The sequence below is a fragment of the Panthera onca genome, chromosome B1 (genome assembly GCF_046562875.1).
Source record: "Panthera onca isolate mPanOnc1 chromosome B1, mPanOnc1 haplotype 2, whole genome shotgun sequence".
NCBI lineage: Eukaryota > Metazoa > Chordata > Mammalia > Carnivora > Felidae > Panthera > Panthera onca.
The window spans coordinates 58,416,440-58,434,151 of NC_138342.1; the positions used below are offsets into that span (position 1 = coordinate 58,416,440).

At 36.7% G+C, this 17,712-nt stretch overlaps 1 protein-coding gene across 3 annotated transcripts in view; it reads right to left on the bottom strand.

Moving 5' to 3' along the window:
- ADAMTS3 (ADAM metallopeptidase with thrombospondin type 1 motif 3) overlaps positions 1–17,712 on the bottom strand; it is a 260,356-nt gene that overhangs the window by 137,436 nt on the left and 105,208 nt on the right. For all 3 annotated transcript variants that reach the window (XM_060654896.3, XM_060654897.3, XM_060654898.3), the window contains one exon: positions 6,450–6,606. In XM_060654896.3, the coding sequence (XP_060510879.2) occupies positions 6,450–6,606 (157 nt within the window). The remainder of the gene's footprint in view (positions 1–6,449; positions 6,607–17,712) is intronic.

Genomic DNA, 17,712 nt, shown 5'->3' on the forward strand with positions numbered 1-17,712 from the left:
GTACTTGATATTTTACTAAAAATAGAGTCTATTCCTCCTAAGTAAAAGCAGTTCATGCGATTAAAACCAAACACTGAAAATATATTTTGATATTAGGATATATTTTACATTCAGAAAGAACAAATACATTTTAAACACTAACAAAGTTTTTTCTTGGCAATAATTGCTCTTTCATGAGTCAATAATTGATATAATTATTCTGAGTGGGCAAGCATCTAATTTAAGAATCAAGGTCCAACTTATCTGCATTATCTTTGTATTCTAATATAAATTAACTGCTTTCAATTTTGTTTCAGTTGCTCAGATGTAGCTAAATTCTTCCAATTCTCTTTCTCCCTTAATGTCACATCAATAACTAAGTAAAATCCAGCAGCTCTGAATTTTTGATACAGTTTTATCTTTCCATGCTTAACTCCATTAGAAAAAACATACAGAGTTATATTTGTAACACTTTAAACCTGGTCTGGGTAAACAAACTCCTTTCATGGTACCTATTCATGAAGAGATAGAATACCCGCTGTAAGAGATTTTAATATAAGGAAATAAAGTAGTATCCTTTATCTTTCACATCTGAAAGGTCTTTAACTATCACTCTGCTTCCAGGATTATTTCAAGTAATAATTGAACCTTTAACTGCCTTCTTTTTGCCAATAATTATTATAAACACATGGATTGTGAAATATGCAAAACCAACCTAAAAAGGAATTACATAAATATGATTAGTATTTCCATATGAATCCACTGGTAGGAGCTTTGACAAATTACTGACCCTAGATTATATTATAAACTAAACTATGCAGCCGGGTAAAAATGAGTAAAATTTATCATTTAATATATACCTGAAAGAATGGTTGCTATTTGACAGATCTTAATGATTTAGTAATATTATGTTCCATGTTTCATTTAATACGAAAACATGCTAAAAATTAATTTCTCTCACTTTACTTACTTATTTATTTATTTATTTATTTATTTATTTATTTATTTAGGTTGCTTGCAAAGCCCACCACTGTTTCTCTTTGATCGGGGCACAGGTCATGAGAACTTCCAAATACAATAGGTTACAGCACCTACTGACTTTTCTATAGATTCAAGGAAGGACTCTGCCTAGGAAGTTCCTAGAGTCACCAAAATAAGAAATAGTCTTCCCATTATTCAAGTTCTTGCTTCATAGTTTCATTCCCTGGCAACCAGGAGCAACTCCCAAATCATTTCTGACTTGTACATGTTTCCCACCTGGGACAAAGACACTCCTTCACAGCACCATGACAACCACACCAGCGACACAAGCGCTTGGGATCGTGCAGGAAAATGAAAATCCTGAAAGGAAGCTAGGAGATAAAGGCTTACTATTCCTTGTTTCCCACTGGTAGGAAGTAATTACAGAAATTACTTTAACACAAAGCTTCTGGTGAGTGAATAGTTTGTAATTTGATGGGAGAAGCCTAAGGGCCTAGGGATTAAATTTAAAAAAATATGAAAAGCTGAATGATGTCATACAAGTAGAGGCCCCCTGCCCCCCGCCCCCCCCGAAATAGACTGCCTAAAGCAAACTTCTTATTGACAACAATGTAGACATTCTTAAGAGATGATCAGGGGTATGTTTTGTTTTTCATCTGAGTTTAAACTCAAATGATTGATTTAACAGTGGAGGTGAACTTTATGACCCTTTATTGGTTGATTAACCACGACACTCCCAAGTGAAATTTCAAACCCAGCAAAATATAAAATAATTTTGTCCAAACTAAATGTCCAAAAATGGATGTGATTTCCATCCTCCCAAAGTAGAAATCAAAAAAAGAAGTAAATTCAACTCTTCCCCCAATGATGAAGTAGACAAGTTTTTTGTCATAAACATGCACAGTTTATGTTTGTTGTTTAATGAAAAGGATGGAACTTCTTTGCCAGAAACTGGCAGTACTATGTGTTATAAACACCTGCCAATTCTGCACTGGAAGAGATCATTTATACTGCCAAATGTAAAACTGTTTTACGTCTTAAAACAGTAATTCTAAAGCAGAGTACTGCATCTGTGATTTTACAAGTTCAATGTATTTTCAAACAGTTCTTCACATTTTTTCAGATTTCAAAAACAATACAATTTCCTTATTAAGAGTTGAGGAAAATGGGGTGCCTGGATGGCTCAGTTGGTTAAGCGTCTGACTTCAGCTCGGGTCATGATCTCATGGTCCGTGAGTTCGAGCCCCACGTCAGGCTCTGTGCTGACAGCTCAGAGCCTGGAGCCTGCTTTGGATTTGTGTCTCCCTCTCTCTCTGCACCTCCCCTGCTCATGCTCTGTCTCTCTCTGTCTCAAAAATAAATGAAAACATTAAAAAAAAAATTTAAAAAAAGAGTTGAGGAAAGAAAATCTGTGTGATATATGGAAATGGTTGAGATAATATATTATCTCAACAGGTTCAAAGCTGTGACTTTTATTGGAAACCTAGATAAATGTTCTAAGAGGATAAAGAATAAAAATAGATGTTTACTTTTAGTCAAGTGGAATAGCTTAGGGTTCTTGAGTATGCAGAAGCATATTTTTTGCTTTGTTTTTAGCTTTGTTTTTGTGTTTTAAGGATGAAATATCCTCCTTTCCTATAGTGCTGGTAGCAAACATCTTTCATGGGCTTCTAATCCTGTGCAAGGTGCACCTTCTGATTCTCATTGATATGAAGTTGCGAAAGAGAGAGTGGAAGGCAAGCAGAGACATTCCAAGCATCCACAAGCCAATTCTTGCCCCCTGACTCCAAGCTAACCTCTACCCATCCCTACCTCAACATGTATATAAGGGCATTCATTCACTGACTCTGAGACATGATTATGAAAATATACTGTGCATTTTTTATTCACTCACTATTCCAATGGATCTTCAGACTCAATATATCCAAACATATACACTTGTCATTCTCCATCAAGCCTATTTCTGTTCCTCATTTTAAATATCTGAATTCTGAAAAGAGAATCCTCTAGTCTTTCAGATTAGGATTCTGAGTCATCCTTCTTTACTCTCTCTCCATCCCTGATATATTCTGCATCATATAAATCTGTCAGTTTCACTTCAGTCTCAATCCAATTTGGCTCCTTCTCTCCATCTCACTATTATCACCTAGTTCAGGTTATAACTGGTTTTAATATATAATACTCGCACCAAATTAGAGAACTCAAATAAATGACAGCTCTGAGTTGCCAAGCTGACAAAGCAAGATGTATGGCCAGGCAATTATGGGGATAACCCACAAAACACAGCAAAATATTCATTTACAGGGGCCCTAATGCTGAAACTCTATTGGGTCAGAAGTGCCTTGTTTATGATAAAAACTCCTCCTGATGACCTATTGTCAGAGAAACTTAAGATCATGCCCCTCAAATGCATTTCTAAGTACATCTTATGTATTTTAATCCCCTTCTTATAACTTATTGAAGAAAGACCTCATGTGTCTCCTAAAATAACCACCTGAATTGATCCAGACAAAGCATTATTTTATATGATACTATAGTTTTCATTTATAAATCAATATGCTTTTTAAACCCAGAATCTGTTAAATTTTACATTTTAGAATGATGGAATAAGGTATAAGAATATATTCTTAATTCCACTTGGAAAGTATGTAGTCCATGAAAAAACTTGGCTCTCAGTCCTTGACCATGAAGTTAAAAGAAGAATTTTAAAGTTATAGTATAGTACTTAAAGTTCTGAATCTGAATCTCTTTTTACCTTAGGAAGACATTTCCATTTCTAAAATACATGGTTACAATTTAAAATTCTCAAAAGGAAGTAAATTGACATCATGAGCAACTCAGTTCAATCAGAACTTCATAAATAAAATAAAAGTTAAGTTCATATTAAGGCTTATCATGGAACATTCCATGTTCTATTTTGGGTCAAGTTTTAAGGCAATTGAGAATTAACAAAGGAACTCCTCTTCCTTTGACCCATGATTGCTGAAAACCTTACCAAAATGTATTTTGTGGCCTATTTCAGCTACAAAGTAATCTTCTATTCAAAACTGAAAAATGAAAAATAAGGTTTTTAGTGTCTGCATTCTTAAAAACAACTCATTATAAAATCTGAGTAAGTTGATGCTGATGCTACTAGAATTGATATTTTAAATGATTTTCTAAACTAAAATTCCCTGTATTGCCTAAATCTAATCTAATTCTTTGAAACTTACATGCCCTGACTACTAAATTATTTTTCCTAATCTAGTATCTAGAAATACAATACGTATTAAACATCATATTTCTCATAACTGTCTTATTTCAATAAAAAAAATCTTCTCTCCTTCTCTGTAAATATTATACTACTGAAAAGTACCAGGAATACTTAAATGGAGCATCTATTTCTTGGTGAAACCACAGGTATGACAGAAAGAGCAACTAGGAGGAAAGTCATAGTGACTTACGTGGCTTCCAGCCCTCTAATACAATTCTAGAACATGTAGGCCATGCTTTTTTAAAATATATTTAACCATTGCCTCACAAAAGATATTAGATATTAACAATTAAACTCTAGAAAAAGTACTGTATTCTCCTACCTACCCTTTGATACAACCAGTCTTCTGATTTAGAATGACATTTTTCAAACATGAAAAATAGAAATAAGAACTAATAGTAATGTATTCACAACATGAAGGCAAGCAATGCCTGTTTAACTTTTAATTAAAACTCCTAACACATACATCTTTGCCCAAAATAATTAATATTAATAGTTAATACCAATAACAACAGCCACAGCTACCATTGACTAACCATCTGTTATTGTTGAGGGCTACATTCAACAATTTTCATATACTATTTCTAATACTTACTATAATTGTGCAACATATTTTAATTCTTCATTCACAGATAAACTGAGGCTCAGAAAGGTTAAATATTAATCTAAGATAATAGAAGAACTTGAAATTTTAGAGGTACTATTAACATCTGTCTAAATGCAGTGTAGTCTCTTCTGATTATATCACAGTGACCTTCTAGGATAGGCACACATTTCATAGTATTGCGTCTATTAATTCAATGCTGTTGCTTAAAATCAGATATTTCTCAATAATTCTTCAGGTCTTGTTAATTTAAAAAAAAAAAACTTTTATTTATTTATTTTGAGAGAGAGAGAGCAAGCACAAGCTGGGGAAGGCCAAAGAGAGACATTAGGAGAGACAGAATCCCAAGAACGGAGCCCAAGACAGGGCTCAGGACTCACTAACTGTGAGATCATAATCTGAGCTGAAATAAACAGACACTTAACCAACTGAACCACCCAGGTGCCTCAATTTTTACGTTTATTTTAAACTCTACTATCCCACTAGTATGGCACGTTAACAGAAACTGGTGGTATCTGAAAATCAAACTAGGTAATAAGTCTCAAAAGGCAAGATATCATTAATCTAGAATCTAGATTATTAAATTAAGATTATTTATATCCCTGACATTTCCCTAGGGGAAATTTCTATTATCTCTAATTCAGATAGTTGGCCTGGCAAAAATAAATATAGCCTTTCTGAAATTTGGTTAAAAAAAACATAGATTCTCAAATTTCCTTTCTCTTCCAGAAAGGGAACTTGTATACTCAACTTATAAAAACATGTCTTTAATAACAAATTACCTTCAGATTTCATAAAAGCAAACAAACTAGAAAAGCTTCCCATGCCATAATTTCATTGACTTTAGTGGTCCAGCCTATTATGAAACAAAAGTTGACAGAACATTCAACTCATTCTCTCTTCCATATTGTAAAAATATGATTTTGCAAAATAGACCTTAAGGTCAAATTCTTATTTTCTTTTTTCTTATTTTCTTTTTTGTTTGTTTGTTTAAATTCTTTTTAATGTTTATTTATTTTTGAGAGAGAGACAGAGACAGAGCACAAGAGGGGGAGGGGCAGAGACAGAGGGACATGCAGAATCTGAAGCAGGCTCTAGGCTGAGCTGTCAGCACAGAGCCCGACGCAGGGCTCGAACTCATGGACCACAAGATCATGACCTGAGCCGAAGTCAGAAGCTCAACTGACTGAGCCACCCAGGCGCCCCAGCATTCTTATTTGCAAATGTGTCTATGACATATCTATTATTCTCTGTCATGTCAATATATTTCATTTTAAAAGTTTGAAATAGTATTAATAACACACAATTGAGATACTTCTAGAAGGCAAAAATATTTCCAAGTTTTCACAGAAGCTACAGAAAAAAATCATTTTAATGTGAAACTATAAAAGAAGTCATAAATAACTGGTTAGGGACACAATACTGCACTAGAATAAAATAATACCTATAACATACATTCTGCTACATGTTTTAAAAAAGGCGGGCCATATTTCATGATCTACAAACTTCTCTTGCTACTTTCACATTATGCAAGAGCACATGACAGTCACATTCCCTTAATGGATTGGGAGAGTTGTTTTCATCATACCTTAAAATTACAGATAATTATTAAGCCTCGTCAAAGACGCCTACCTCCGTAGTAGCAGTCATGCGACATGTTTACAGGAGCCCGTTCTACTGCTGATCTCTTGTAGACAACATGAATCCTTCCTTTTTCTTCTTCCATCTGCTTACCTCTTTCCAAAGGCTCAATGAAATACTCATCATTATCACTTTTTATCATTCCAGCCTAGAGAAAGCATAAAATGTGTTAATTTTGAAAAGAAGTATCTGCCACCTTTAGCTCACAAGTACCTTTTTAAATGGCAAGAATTTGTGAAAATGAATGTTTTTTCTTTCTACTTTTGGCTAAAAATTTAAAATGGTTAAGTAATTCATAGCAGGCAGAAATTCATATACGACAAGAATAAAATAATTCACATAAGGTATAATAAGAACTTTAGGGTAAGAAAAGAAAATTACACAACATACAAATTTCATCAGACTGCAGAGGAAGTGCATTTATATATTCTACAGGTATTTTATCTCTAAAAGAAATCTTACAGGGGAAATAAACTCAAGAAATGTCTCTTAATATCCCATAATAATCTGCTGTACGTGCATGCTTAGCATTTTTTGTAACTCATTTACATTTTCCTTCTAAACCATTATGGTATGAGAAGAATGAGTTCTACAGTGCACTCAGTAAATAAATGTATTTCTCACTTTAAATAGCCTCTTTAAGATTCAGTAAAAACCTTGCATTTCCAATATTTATTAATTAGAAGAACTCCTATTTGTCCTATCTTAATCTAACTTGATGATTTTACTCATGTTTTTTCCTCCTCAAGTTTCATCCTTCCATACTAAAAAGGTTATCCTTGTATTCATTGCCTTCTACCTCTCTAATATCTAGTCTTTTTCTGACTGTTTCACCTTTTACTTAGAAAATACCAGGACTATATTCAGTACTCTAGCTGAATAGAAATGATGATTTTGTCTGAAACTGGCTCATTAGGTGTCAAGTCCACATTATAGTCAAATAGTTACCGCTTACATTTCTACTTTAAAGGTCACACGTTCATAGGTAGTATTAATTTAAATTTCAGTACACTTATTTGAAAACCAAGTTGAAGAAATAATGTGTCGGTGTGGGAATTATAATTATTTTGGAAATATACATTGGATCTAGAAGTAAGTCATATTTTTCATCTGAGGCTCGCAGCTTATTCTGTATTTTCAAATATGGGATCATTGGCTCTCATAGAACATAGGCGGGGCCTTACGGATTCTCATCCCCTCCAGCTGTTGATCTAATGGCTCCGCCACTCTCTGTTGAGCAACACAGAAATGAAAGGTAGGTACATGCTACAAATAGCATTTGTTTTCAGCAAACGTGCCTCTGACTGTAGCTTTTCTATTGCATTCAACTCTGTTCCCCAGTTTCCGTTCTGACTTCGTCTACCTGGTTCACTCTGTCCCCTCCTTCCCCTGTGTAAGCCTCACAGGGAAATATTAGAAGCTAAGGTGTCCCCACATACACATCAACAACCACCTCCTGGTATGCACAAACAGCCCTTGAACCTATGTGACCACGTCTCACAAGAAAACATCACCACACTTCCTTCACCATGCTTAGTCTTTAGCTTCTTGAACAAACTTCTAGCCTTCATTAAAAAAGAACACTGAGCTAATGGGCCTTCAATAGTAATGCTGGTCTTCCAAACACAACTCCCATATTTGGAGTTGTTTTCTCATCTGGTCAATTACTCTTCCCCGACTCCTGTACTGTGAAATACAGGGTTTTTCACAAGAGGCCTGATTAGATCTTTACCTACTGTCGAATATAATTTCCAATATTTTCTCATGATTTTCAATTGTCGTTTTAATCTATTTAGCATTGGTGTCCTATTCTTGTATCTCTTTTTACCAGTAATTTCACCATCACTGTTTTTGTCCTTAGCAGGCATGTATGGTTTAGTAATGTTCACAAAACACATCCCAACTAAGCACAAACACAGTAAATATATAACGCATTAACCAGCAGTACCACGTCCTGGGCTTAAATGTCCAGTCTCAACGCTAATGCCACCCTTTGGTGGTAGGCAGCATTAACTGGCTTTATCTTGAAAACACTGGTCTTTTGATATATATTTAAGTTTACAAATTGAGGTTTATCAGCATGAGGCTTCAGTATTCATCCTTGTTCTAGTCTTTTCTTTGCCCCAAATCCATCTAGTCACCAGGTTCTATAAAGTTTCTGAGTTTCTTATCCCATCCTTTTATTTCTACCACCACTTTCTTAGTTACAGACCTCATCATTGCTCATTTGGATTACGGAAACTGCCTCCTATCTTGAGACTTTCCATAAATCATAATGATTCTCCCAGATGAGTGCCTGACTGTGGATGGAAACAGTGGTCACTGAAGCAACTCTGCGCAATGGGCAATAGCTGGTGGGGACACTTGAAAGTGATGGGGAGGCAGTGAGGATTAGCTCACATGCCTTTAAAAAACATTTCTACATACCTTCTACTGCAAACATTCAAATCCCAGGCCCCGTGATATTACTTTCCCCCACTAAGCCAGATCCCATTTCCTGGCTCTCTTTTTGCAGTTGGCTGTGAACCATGTTACTGTATCCTACCCAGGAAAGTCAGTGGTAGTGGTGAATACCAAGAACAGGGCTGGCGCATAAAAACCTCCCATGCGGCCTTCCTTATGCTGTTTCCCTTCTCACTGGGCAAATACAGGTAACACAAAAAATTTGATACAGCTAAACTTCTCCCTTAGAAGGCAATGAAAATTTAAGCCAGGTTGAGGTGACATCAATGACAAGGCAATGCTGGGTCACACAACTCCATGGACAAAAATTCAGAGAGCCTACTCTTTCATTCATTAACTTAAGCAAAGTTTAATGAAAAAAGAAGTTTATCTAAAGCACTATACTAGACACCATAATAAATAAAACCTTCTCAAAGACATGGTCTGTTTGCTCCCTAGTTTAGGCCAAGCTGGTCAAATAAATAAAATATATGCCTAAAGGTATTCAGTGAGGTAGGTTATGGTAAGTCCAAAAAATAAGTAATATCACACTTGAAAGTCAAATCAAGTGAGGTGTTTGTTCCCCTCACAAGCTGACTATACACAGCAAATTGTCAGTAGGAGCTGCTAATTCTATACCCAAAATCATCTAAAATCTATTTCAAGTGAAATCTCTCTATTCCCCATGGGGACTTCACTTAGGCCATTGCTGTTGTTCACACTGTCTCACATTCTCATAGAGCACCCCAGCCAAAATTTCTCTTTCACACTATCATATTATTTTAGACAAACCAGAATGTGGTAGCAAATGGACAGAATGTGTAATGGCTCAACACACGAGGTGCTTCACTGTTGCTCACACAAAAGCTCAGGGCAGTTCTAGGGCAGCTGCGAGGGGACTCTGTTGCATATAGCCTTGCAGGTGTCCAGGCTGACAGTGGTTCTAGCCTTTCCACGTGGGCTCCCAAGTTTGCCCAGTCAGAAGGGAAACACCTTGAAGAGCCCACATGGGAGGTTTTTATGAACTAGCCCTAGTCGAGGGGCTATTCACCCCTATTTACCACGTAGCTATTCACCACTGCTACTTACTTCTAAGTATAGGATAGAGTCACATGGCCTAAAGCCCACTGCAAAGAGAACCCTGGAATGGAATCTGGTTGTGTGCCCAGGGAGAAAAACAAATGGATTTTAATGAACAGATGGCAATCTCAACTTCAAATAAGATCATGTCATGCCTTTGCTTAAAACACCTCAATTGCTTCCCATTGCACTTAAAACCACACTCCTTATCGTGGCCTTCAAGGCCTGCATCATCTGGTCCTGCCATCAACCCCACGCAGCGCCATTCTCACCAGACTTACTATGCTCCAGCCTTCGTGGCCTCTGTTCAGTTTCATTTCTCCTGCAATATTCCCAAGCTCTTCACAGCCTCAGACCTTTGAAATGGTTTTGCTTCTACTTAGAAGGCTCCTCTTCCACCACATCATACTTCCCTTAGCTGGCTATTTTTCATTCTCCAGTCTCAGCTTAAATGTTACACTTTCTGACTTCCTTACCCCTTCCTACATTAGGTACCCCCCGTCCAAATCAGGGCCCATCTTAGCCCAGCATTCTGACCCGGAGAGGTGTGTTCTTTTCTCTCATGACCCTTAACACAAATTCCAGGTCGTTTTACCTAAATGTTAAATGTATTATCCTCTGTCTCCCCACAGCACTCTCAGCTCCTGAGGCAGACTCTCTTCTTTCATCTTGGTCTCCATAAGCACCAGCACGACTGCTAGTACAAAGCATATTTTCAACACACTTTTTAATGAAAGACTCTGGGAACGAATGGTATAGGCAAAAGGTTAACAACTTTCCAGACTTGTAGTGGTCTTGGAGAGGTGCGAGGACTGCCATGCCAGTGGTTTGAGAGAAGGCACTAGAAGTGAGACAGTTCAGGCTTGAGCAAGGTTCTGAAGTGCAAGGGCCCCACACATGCCTGAAGACAGTGAGTAACCCACTCGTTCAGACTAGAGTCTGTGTGGGGCAGTTCTGGAAAATGATGCAGTGGAGAACTGTGTCCCCTCAAGTCTGAGCTTTAACATGCAGAATGGAGACCAACCACAACCCCGGGTTGATCAGCAGATGAGAAGAAAGTGGCCTGGGAAGACTGATCTGACCATTACCTGCCAGAGGGAAGAAAGGCTAGAAAGCAAGCAACATGGGCTAAGTAAAAGCCCAGGTGGCAGAAGTGGCAATGGAAGGAGAACAGGGGAGAGAGGGGGGAAAAAAGGAATGAGTAATTACAGGAGAAAATAAATACTTGGTGCCTTTTAAAACATAAGTTCCTCTGCTTTCACAGACTCCCCTTACGAGGACGGCTGGGCTTCCCCTGCTCTTGGCATCACCACCTCCTGGGCCAGTGTCCTTATTCCTTCTGCCTGGCTCCACTCCAGCCACAATGGGCTCCTTGCTGATCCTGTTTTTCCCACAAAGCATAGCCTAGATGACTGCCACCCTTTCAGATCATGAGCTTCACCAAGCATGGACTTTGTCCCATTCACTGCTGCCTCCCTAGGCCCAGAACAGTGCCAGGGTCAAAGTAGGTGCCTAATATTTGAGGGAGAGTGGGAGATGAAATTAATGTAAGAAATGGGCAAGTGAAAATAAAACATCTTAGAAGGACATTGAAAGGGAATGGCAAGAGGAGATGGGAGGAAAAACAGAGTACTGTGTCCTGGGAATCTAAGTAAGTGAGAGTGTTATCAAAATAAAAGTAACTGCAGTCAAGAAGGCACAAAGAATGAAGACTGTGGGAAGGAAACTAGACAAACAAAAATATTGAATTAGAGTAGTGGGGGCTGAAAAGGTATTACAAAGAGTTATAGAAGAGCAAGCAGTCAAACCACATAGATTTCAGATGCTAGTCAGAGCCATTATGGGTAGATTTTTCTGCTGCTGTTCTCAACCACACTATATTGATTCCTCTCACTTTTTCTCACCAAATATAGGGTGACTATTCAAAAAGTACTCATGCTTTTCACTTTTTTTTTCTTGTTTTTCTGCTTTGTTTTGAGATATGGAGAGTGCACGTGCGTGCACCAGCTGGGGAGGTACAGAGGGAGAGAGAGAGAATCCCAAGCAGGCTCCACACTGGAGTCCATGCTGGGCTCTACCTCATGACCTTGAGATCAGGACCTGAGCCAAAACCTGAGACCAGGACACTTGACTGACTGAGCCACTCAGGTGTCCCAATACTCATGTGTTTAGACCAGATCACCCCAAGCAAAAAATCATCAGTACTGACAGTTAAGTACTGAAGGCTCTTTTATCCACTGATATATTCATTTAGGGAGTCATGCATTCAATGAACATTGTTGGAAGCTCAAAGACCATGCACTGTCACTCCCCAATATTAAATAATGCACTCCTGCTCTCAGATCCCTAGTTTTATTTCACAATAGAATACAAAAGAGTGACTTGAAGGAATAAAACCCAATATATAAAATAAAGTCTCAGACCATGGCATTCTAAGTACTGGTATTATGTATCCTGCTGCCAGGTATTTATAACTTTTAAATTATAACGTGGGAATTTTTAGAAATGTCACACATAAGATGACATATGGTCCTGGAAGATTCTGTTAAACAGATGCAATCATTTCTAATCCATCTTTAATGTTACTTAAATGATGCATGATATCAAGATAATATTTTGTAAATTTCCCTTTATGACACATAGCCCTCCACATTTACCATTCTCTAGTCCCATGTAACAATTCAGGAAATATTTATTGTAGTTCTCAAACTACTTTCCAAATTTTAACACAGATTAATTTTTAAAATATTTATTATGTTTAGTACAGCATCAAGCACATTATATTAAACACATTTTATTGTTTTAATTAAGTCTTCACATAGGCCCTTTGACAGCATTTTGGAGGGGATATTTATAAAACAGTGATCTATGCTAAAAATCCAGCTGCATAATTCCCCTCTCATCTGGTCAACTCTTCCAGCTACATCACTCAACAGACACTGCCAAGAATCCAGAATTAAGCCAAAGAGCCTCTGAGCATGGAAACAGCTATCACAAAGGCCACACTCCTTACTCACTAGGAGGGGTCCTCACGGCCATATTTGACACCCAGTTCTAATAAACCAGGTTAGATGGTTTCCTAATTCTCATCAGAGTATAAATGGCAAACAAGAATAAGGGGTGTGGGGTACAGGGACTTTCAGATGAGATAATGTCTATGAATGCCCTTTGTAAATTATAAAGCCCAATAAAAAATGTAAAACTCAAGTCTCTATATGTTAATAATAACAAACATCAGTCACAAAGAAAGGACTAAATTGTGTTAAGTTGATTTAAAATAAAAATCAGTATAAAAGATATTTTAAAGAGTTCCAACAGGAATTACTAAGGTTTTCTTGAAAACTGGGTCAGATAATCTAAAAAAACTTATGCTATGGAATTTTTAATTCTGACACCTAAATACTGCTTGACTACAATGGTTCTTGAATCTATTAAGGAAGGAGAGTAGGGCCTGATAGATTCTAGGGGATGCCAGGAAACATGTGCCAAATACTATATTACTGAAGCTGAAGTCAACCAAAATCCATTATTCTGTGCTAAATTTGCCGCCATCTTATACTAGGTCATAGCATAGACAAGCAATTAGTTTCAAATGTCTCTTGTGTTTTGATTTTTTGCTTTTTTAAGGTCTATTAAGTTTTAGACTAGTTTAAACTTAGCTTAAGTTAAATGTCTAGAAGAGGCACTGAGAAAATTTTATATTAATGCTGCATGTGTATGTATGTGAGAGAGAATAAGTGGAAATATGATGTTCAAAAAAGACTATCCTTATACCTTAGTGGTACAACAACTCCATCTTAACTCACTAAGTTTCCTTGAAAACACATTTTGAGACTCCCACTTCACTCTGTTGGTTCCTCCAATATTTATTTTATTAGTGTACCCATAGACACATTGCCTGGTTTCATTTTTTCATTGGAATGGACAGATGTCATTACATGAAGATGATTTCCAAATCTTTCCTGAATTTCAAGGGAGTGTCTCAATGATCCCCCAAATTTCTACAAAGAAGGCATTGAAGAAAACAAAATAGCTGAGAAAAGCAAGAAAACAGTGAGTAGAACTGATTCAAAGCTGTATTTGGTAACCAAAGACAGCATTTCTTTCTTACATTAAAGAAACTTAATTATTTGGGATGCATTTGGAGAGAGTTTACGAAAATTAAGAAGTAGCTAAAATATCCCCCAAGCCATGTCATTGATTTCCATGAAGTCCTCACCTATTCTAAAGCCAGAGTTAATTTTTACTCTTTTTGGAGTCCAGCATTTTATCTGTATTTCTAAAGTACTTATCACTGTCAATCTTTTATTATAATTATTTATGTTAACTGTGCAAATGCCTGGAAATTAAGAGATGCTGAGTAAGGTGTCAGCTGAATCAAAATATTTATAAATCTGATTAAATCCCAGGTTTATATTTGAGTTTGGCTGGCATTTCATTCAACAATGATCCTCCTGGATGACTTCTGAATCCCAACAACATTTAACATAATCCCCTACAAATTGCTAAGATAAAATGTGTATTTGCAGAATCTCCTCTATGAAGGAAGGGAGTAGGCTGTCCAGTCAGGCAAGTATAATGACTGGAGCCCTAAATTAAAAAGAAAAAAAATCACACCACCTTGACCAAATTAATTAACACTGATTCAATTAACTGCTAAAGCAAATGGATCTAACCTTAACCAACAACACTAGATATAATCATTTCAGTTCTTCACCTAAGAAACATAACCTCCAACCCTCTGTTGCCCGATTCTTTTTTTTTTTTAATTTTTTTTTTAACGTTTATTTATTTTTGAGACAGAGAGAGACACAGCATGAATGGGGGAGGGGCAGAGAGAGAGGGAGACACAGAATTGGAAGCAAGCTCCAGGCTCTGAGCCATCAGCCCAGAGCCCGACGCGGGGCTCGAACTCACGGACCGCGAGATCGTGACCTGAGCTGAAGTCGGACGCTTAACCGACTGAGCCACCCAGGCGCCCCTGTTGCCCGATTCTTATCAAAATCTAGGTTGCAAGAAATAAAATTCTAGGAAGATTTCCTGAAGACTAAAGGATTTTCTGTACTCAGTCTAGTTCCTCTTATTTGCTCTAATCTCTACTACCAGCTCCTGCTTCAGTTAAGCCAGGGTACAGTTATTTGGGCCCCTAATAAAACTATGCAAAGTGTTAAAACATCAACCTGTTATGAAGTAGATTATGCAGAAATGCCTTAAGAAGTTCATTATTGTAATAATAGCATGTTTGTTGGTGAGGACCTCTTTCAGTACCATATATTGTTTGCTATGCTATGTGAGAATCTAGAAAAAAAAATCTCTCAGATTTTAGTAACAGGAACAGTTTTACTTCTTCTGAGAAACTGGCTCATTTTTATTTCATTAACACTGTATATTATGGAACTAGTCAGCAGTGGTTAACATCCAATATTTCACAAATATGCTGCTACAGACGTACAACGGTCATAATAAGTTTGGTGCTACATATTGATAAAAGTAAAATATCCCAAAATGTTAAAAAAAAACATAGTTGATTTTTTCTTTTGTGGAAGGAAACTGAAAAACTAACATCACGCAACACTCTTAAGTACCTTTTGGAATTTAAAAGTCAACGTAGGGATTGAACAATGTAAAAAGAAAGTGGGTGTATGATGACTCACCCGTAGCTACTATGCTAACACAATTACAGAGGGAAAGGATTGGGTACAAAAGGGAAGAGGGAGAAGGCTGTGAAGGATATTGAATTTCAAGATGGGTGGGAGGAAAGTTTCCCTGATCCTCACTTTCAGAAAGTCTTAAAAATCTCTAGTAAAATGGTTTTCATAAGTGTTTGACATTTATGGACTCTCTGGCATATAAAATACTGTATTCGCTTAAAGAAAAGCTTCATTCCCCTTCATAAAGAGAATAAATTACCCCCTAGTATATCTGATTTAGTTTTTCGTGTTGATTTTTCATGTTAAGGCATTTTATCTAGTAATTTTCCCAGGTCATGATGAAGTTTCCAAGGACATACAAGAAAAATGCTAAAAAAGAATTAAAAAAAAAAAAAAAATAGGTGACTAAAAAGCCCTGATAAAATCAAAGACTGCAAACATTCATTTTATTAACATGGGCAGTTCAGAAAACTGACCTCTCTGACCAAATGCTCAGGATTTCCTTTATGACCTTGCCATTAACCCACCAATATACCTAACCACTAGGCTTAAAGATAAGATGAACCTACCTTGTCTTACTTAGAGTAAAGAAGGAACCTAGTGTGGCTGACAAGATTTGGGTTCTGGCCATAGGTTTGCTACTAACTAGTATGACTTTTGAAAAGCCATTTAAGCTCTCTGGAGCTCAGTTTCATAATCTGAAAAATGATGAGTCTTCCTAGATAATCTTTAAAATGATCTCCAATTAAATGATCTTCCAATGCTAGAGATGGGAATTTGAAAGGCTCTTCCCTGCTAACATCCCAAGACCCACTTATTCCCATGATAAATAACTTAAAATATGATTATAAGACTAATGTAAAGTAGGTCGCAAACTTCAGTGTGCCAAAGAAATTAGGTCCCAACCTCAGAGACTTTCCATGTTCCAACCCAGAGAGTCTGATTCAAAAGGACTGGGATGGAGATCAGAAATCTGCAATTTTAACAAGCACTTCAGATCCTGCAAATAGTAGTAGTCTGGAAATTATAGTTTGAGAAAAACTGCTTTAAAAAATAATGTGCCAATCAAAATGAATTTCTGGATATTTATTCCCTTATGCTAAAACAAATTTTAAGAAGATGACTATTTAAAGGAAACATGAGTAAATGGAATCCATGAAATGAACACTGTTATAATTAAAATACATAATAGTCATCTACTAAAGATACAATAAAATATGTATACACTTCTCAGGTTTTTAAGAAATTTGCAGCATAAGTCAGGGTGTCTTAAATCAACAGTTAAAAGAAACAAGTAAAAAGTATATTCTTTCATTTAGTAGAAAATAAATATCTACTAATATCGTCACAGAAGAGAAAAAGCTTTGTAAATTCAACAATTAAAAAATAGTTCAAAGGGAATGCAAAATCCAAAAGAAACTAACTTTTTGATCTTAGAAGTTATTCAAAATAGCATTATAATTTATACCAAAATACATAATCATTCCAAACCTCGAGTCAAGGAGATTAATTATTAAAGCTAGGATTGTATATACTCTGTTTTGAGGACACATATTGAAGATGTACTGTTTCTGAAAAGATAAGCAAGGTTACAATTAACATTAATAATGTGAAAATTAGTAACAACAGGTATAATGTAAAGTATAGAAATTCTGCTTGTAAATAGGAGTTCATTCCAGATCCATTCAACTATTCCTTCAGCACTTGCTATTTTTCTGCCATTGGGTGAATACTGGCAAACCCACATTATGGTCAATGTCTCCTAGGGAAGTGTTTCTTAAACTTTAAAATGTATGGGGCGCCTGGGTGGCTCAGTCGGTTAAGCGTCCGACTTCAGCTCAGGTCACGATCTCACAGTCCGTGAGTTCGAGCCCCGCGTCGGGCTCTGGGCCGATGGCTCAGAGCCTGGAGCCTGCTTCCGATTCTGTGTCTCCCTCTCTCTCTGCCCCTCCCCCGTTCATGCTCTGTCTCTCTCTGTCTCAAAAATAAATAAACGTTAAAAAAAAAAATTTAAAAAAAAATAAAAAATAAAAAAAAATAAAATGTAAATGAATCACCTGGAGATCTTGTCAAGGCAGATT